Raw genomic sequence first — 6,000 nt, 5'->3', positions numbered from 1 at the left:
AGAACATTTGCAAGTGCTATGTTTATTGGACCTTCACCATCTTCTTACAGCGAAGGTACAATGTGGACTACCTTAGAGACCTAAACTGTTTTAGATTTTGTAACTTCAAATATGGAGTTGTATCTCCACAAGCTTTGGTACTTCTATTTTTTTGTATGTCATGTGATCTGTAGCACCATAATCCAAGTGTGGTCCTAATTTCTTATGTTAGAAGTAAACGCCAAATAGGGCACATTTATAGCAGCTCTCGCATTGTTAGAATTTCTAATTCTTGCTGCTTTTTATTAATTCCTGGATTTATGGTCCCAGTCACCACAGTTGAAACATGTAGTCTATCTTCTATGGGCTTCTTCATCTTATTTCATTTTCTATTTGTTTATGGGCTTTCTTGCAGCATCGCTTTTAAGTGTTTGATAATTCTAGAGTCGGAATATCATTTTTTCTTGAGTTACATTTTCACTTCCAGTTTTTGGCATCCCCTTTTTCTCCATCAATAATTTCGACTTTATTTTGCCGTTGATAAGTTTGTTTCATCCTTCTTAAGAATGATACTATGAGCTTCGAATATGTTATGCTCAAGTAAACCTTTTCTTTTTATACGTGACAATAAATTTCAAATTATCTCTTAATATTCCACCTAAATATCAACTATATCTTTCAATATTGCAAATATTACCTTCTTGCCACTATCATCGTTTATCTATAATAAACTTTCAAGAAAAGCAATAAATACACAGGGATTGAAAAAGTGAATACTTCATATTTTGTTGTTCAAGAACTTTTGATTAGTCATAAATCTATCAAAGGTAATTTTATGAAAAATATGTCATTCAATTCAGGAGTGGCACTTTTAAAAGTATCCAAACTGCAATTATAAAAGAGACAACTTACATATTTAGTTTTGAAAATGTAGCACCTTTTAAAAAAGTTATATGATGATTTGCATTATCTTCAAATTTCCCTCTCCCAAACCAATGGCCCAAGTTTTTCGATTCTACATAACAAAAAATCTCCAGATATAAAATGTTAAGACATATCTATTCAAAATGATAGATAAGATACACAATAAAAATTTACAGCTGTTTAAATATATGCAAACATACGTAATTCAGTTAATATTTTTTTTTCTTCATTTCTCTTGTAAATGTAGTAATTTTACACTAAGAAACAAAGTTTTTCTTAAAATTTATCATTCGTAGCAATGAAACTTGATTTAGTAAAAATTTGAAATGCGTGCTTTTAATGCGTTTATTTAAAAATAATTGAACGATATTCTAGTGTCATATTGTTTAAAATAATCAAATTCTGGATAATTTCCACAATTAATGTTAAATAAAACAAACTGAAATTAAAAATTTGTAGCTGTTGATTTTCTGAAACATTCGTCTAAAATTGAAACAAAAATCGCACAACAATGTGTAATTTTTGAATTTAACCCAATGAAAAGTATGTGGGGCATACTTAAGCAATTTGTTTATAAGAGTGCGGCAGAATCAAGGGAAAGGCGAACTCATCAATTCGATCAGAGATGCATGGGACAATATCAAAAACGAAATTGATTCTGGACTTGCTGCAACGATGACAGATCGATTGATTAAAGTCATTGGAAAAGAAAAAGCGAATTTGCAGGATACTGATTTCAGACTTTCAATCAAACTTCCTCGGATAATTATTTCCAAGATGAAGTGGCATCAGATTTCTAAAATGTCATGTAATGCTTTGATTATATTTTATAAAAGTTCATAACCTAAATTTATGATTTCTAAGAAAGAGTGATATTAAAGTTTTCGTTTCAATTAAGTTGTGTACTTTTTTCCTTCATTTATTTTGCGACCTTACACTTTTTTCAATGGCTTTAAGTATTTGAATTAATTTTAGCTCGAGAATTTATGTTTATCCCGAATTGGGCGTCACTAATTAAATAAACTGAATCTGTGTAAATCTAAATACGAATACGATCCCTTGCGTGAATAAATATTTCATACATTTATTTAAAAGCATTTCTAGAGTTATAGGCATTTGCAATTTAATTGAACAACAATTAGTTTCGGAATACCAGCAGCATTTGGAAACTTTTTTTCACAGACTATACATCCTAGTTGCATGTAATCAGGCATAAAAAAAAATGATATATGCATACGGACACAACTTCAAAATACAAATAATCAAAGAGGGACATTTTATCCTAACTGCATCATTAAGCATTTAAGTGAAGAGGATGTCAAACAAAAATTCTTAAAAACGAAAGGTACAAAGGAGTTTCTTCATTTCAATAAATTATATAAAAAGTAAAAAATACGTTATTTTGCTTGAATGTTATCATATCTGTTCAATCACTACATTTTATTGCTAAAAATTAAAATCTATTATTTTTAGTTTATTAAAATTCTTGACGGTAAATATTAAAATTAATGCCTGAAGTAAAGGAGGGGATTTCAGAACTTTTATTCTTTTACATATAATCTTTTACAATAATGAAAAAATTATATTACTTGGTTAACAGAAAACAATTAAGCAATGGAGAAGTATGAAACTTGTTTTATTAGCTAAACCATAAAAGAAATCATCCAACAAATTGAAATATTTTCGCAGATGCCAGCATGTATAAAAATGGTATATATAGTTGGTCCAGTAACATAAATAAATTCTATACATATTAAGTTTTTTCTGCCAAAGGGAAGCAAGTTTCTAAAACCAATGATTAAAAAAAGAATCTTTGTTAAGTGCATTTTAAAATCCTTTTTTAGTGTGTTTATAAGTAAACAAATTATTGATATAATTAATTTTTATATCGTCTGAGATTATTAAAATAACGCCGGTACTTAGAAGATGTTTTAAGTATGCACAAACAAAAGAAGGTAAATTATTTTATCAAATTAAAATGCTGAAAACGTATAAGACATTTTTAGAGCTATATGATACTTAAATTCGTAAGAATATTTAAATGAACAGAGAATTTCTAGATGTTTTAATTTTAATAATAAATGCATTTTCTAGAAATTTTAGATACAACTCAGCACAACAAAGTGTTACAATTCATTATAGATGTAGACTAAAACACCGACTGAAAAGTTGACCAAATTCTAGTCACATTTATGACTAAAAAGCACTGCTATGCTATTCCGCTTCTCTTTCTTGGACTTTTTCTGAAATCCATGACACCTTCCAGCCACGAGAATAATGATCAATTTGTTAAATTACAGGGTCATTCTTCTGTCTAAATATAGAAGAATGTTGCTATTTTTTAATCTCATTCGTAGTAAATGTAGGATTTGTTGCAGAACGTATTTGCACCCATCTTCATTAATCAGAGCTTTTAGCTATTGAGTTGCAGGGATTTGCCACCATTTTGAAGGTATGTAATATGAAGATTCTTTTAGAATATTTCTAGAAAAACATTCCTCTATCATGTTGCGGTCGTTCCCTGAAAAAAAAATACGTAAAACTTCAACAATTTGCATGATTTTTTCATTTTAACAGTTTTACAGATTAACATCATAGAAAAGAAGTGAGAAAGATTACATAAAAAGAAAATAGATAGAAATAACACCAACAAAATATTATATTTATCTGCATAATTCAGAGTCAGCAAGATGACTTTCCTGCCTATTTACTGGTTTAATATTTAATTTATATAAATCTTAAATACAATAAAAAAGTTTCAGCTTCTAATCTTTACATACATATTCTTTTTATGAAGAAAAGATAATTATGTAGATGCTTATAATATTATCCTAAACTATATTTACACAGAGTCAAAGTTCCAAATTTTTCGAGAGTGGACAAAGAATATTGTATTATTATAATTAAGAAGCTTTTGATATAGATATAATGAATAATGTCTTCATAATTTAAATAACTTTATTTACATATGTTTAATTTATTTTATATCTACGTATATAATACAAAATAAATAAGTAAAATAACTAAATAATGATTATGCAAACAGTATATATTTTATAAATATCCCACTTAAATAGTGAGTTGAAAGAGAAAGAAATCTTCATTAGTTTGATAAAACATGAAACTTTCTTTTGGATGAAATTACTTGTAAAAGTTTGCATGAGTTCATGTAATAACAATCAACAGATTAGAATAAAACTTTGTAGATGACTGAAATCAATATATTTTCTTTTCTTAATTTTACACATAGATTTATAAGTTACAAATACTATTTACATACAAATACAAAACTTCAAAACGATATTCCTAATATAATGTTTATACTGATTATTCCCTTTCCTGACATACAGCATTTTGCCATTCATCCAAATTGCAAAGCGGGATTTATACGATAACAGAACATCAAATTAATAAAATCAAAATATGTACACTAGGAACAATTAATGTAGAATAAAAAGTAAATTGAATATAGGAGCAACTGTTAACATATATTCAAGGTCAGAAATTGGAAGAACTAGAGAGAGAGAAATATCTGAAGGATTGACTGGACAAAATATGTAGGAAGAGTTTAACAAAAATAAGTATTCATATTTCTGCAAAAAATTGCTTGAAGAATGGTGGCAATTGTAAAATAAATTGAGTAATTACTTTTTCAGCCGATTTACAGACTGATACAAACTTAAATTAAATCCTCACATTAACAAGTTAGTTACTATTGGTTTCAAATTTAATAGGCTTATCCTCTAAGAAAATCTCATGAACATGCATACATATTTCTCAAAATTTGCACCAGAGAATTAAATAATTTTAAATACATATTTTATACATAATATTCATTGTGGGGTGGCCAAAACTAGCTCTTTTGCTATAAAAACATGAGCAAGTGGATAGAATAATAAAATGCCCTCATGGCATTTGATCCAATAGTAAGAATATGGTTTAAAATCCTCTGTATATAAGCAATTTCTCCTAAGCGTTACATAAGAAGAAAATACAATTCTAAAGCTCGATAAATTAAATAACGTAGGTTACATAACCACAACTCGAATTAATGGGGACAGAGTACATTTACTTAAATATCAAATTACATGATAAAATGCCACATATATGATTCCGCATAAAAGTTAAAAAGAAAACTTTCTGCAGTAGAAAGTAATGAGAACAAACAAACGGGCAATATAAGCTAATTTCTAAGGGGGAGGGGGAAAGACCTGATATAACTGGATTTCCTAAAATCTATTTTTTTTTTTTTTTTTTTAAGCTGCTTATGATAATGCAACATTGAAAAACTGGGGCAATATCCAATTTTGTAGTGTAAACTTTTCTGTTTTTTTCTCATCTTCAACAGCATGATATAAATTTACATTTTGCTTGAATAGGAAATATTTTAACCCTAGCTTTTATCCAATATGAGCTTTAAAATATGAGGCATCAACATTATAATTATACATACTAAAAGACAATATTTTACAAATGAGATTTATTTTTAAATATACAACAAAAACAGAATTACATAAAAGGATTATAATTTCCAATAAATTTCTTTTATGATTAAAAGCTTTTAAAAATGATTATTCATCAAGACTATTCCCGCACTGCTTAGTTTTGCTGATGCTGGAAAAAATTTCTGTCATGATATTGCAGTAAATGAATTTTATAAAAAATACGCGAATCACTTGCTTTTTTTTCTCTCTTTCTTTAAGCGCGTGATGAATTTAAGAAATTTTTTTAATAAAATAGTTCCTAATTGCAAAAATAAATAAAACACTATTTGTACTCTTTCCCCTCTTTCTTTATCAGAAAAAAGATCCAGCAACTATAAGCAGGGATTGACCAAACGGAAAAAAAACAGGAAATCCGAAAAGCGGACGAAACAAAGGGCGATGGAAAGAGACGACATAATAATAAATTGAATAGTCAATGTATAGAAAAAATTATTAATACTACAGCCCAGTTGGCTTTTGTTTTTTAATTTATAAAACCAGAAATATATAGCATATGACTTTTTCCCAAAGGCACTTCAAGAAATATATCGTCCTGGTTAAATATAAATATACGTAGGACAACAAATACGAGGGAAAGGCCAGTGCTTTATTG

The 6,000-nt window shown here is 27.9% G+C and overlaps 1 protein-coding gene across 3 annotated transcripts in view; it reads right to left on the bottom strand.

The window, feature by feature from the left end:
* Positions 1-2,945: 2,945 nt before the first annotated feature.
* The window catches only part of LOC129958755 (CTTNBP2 N-terminal-like protein), a 43,145-nt gene continuing 40,090 nt past the window's right edge, over positions 2,946-6,000 (bottom strand). For all 3 annotated transcript variants that reach the window (XM_056071419.1, XM_056071420.1, XM_056071421.1), the window contains exon 7: positions 2,946-3,424. In XM_056071419.1, the coding sequence (XP_055927394.1) occupies positions 3,407-3,424 (18 nt within the window). In that variant the 3' untranslated portion in view covers positions 2,946-3,406. The remainder of the gene's footprint in view (positions 3,425-6,000) is intronic.

Source organism: Argiope bruennichi, chromosome X1 (assembly GCF_947563725.1).
Source record: "Argiope bruennichi chromosome X1, qqArgBrue1.1, whole genome shotgun sequence".
Taxonomy (NCBI): Eukaryota; Metazoa; Arthropoda; class Arachnida; order Araneae; family Araneidae; genus Argiope; species Argiope bruennichi.
The sequence above is the reverse complement of the archived record's forward strand: the minus strand, read 5'-3'. Positions and strand labels throughout refer to the sequence as shown.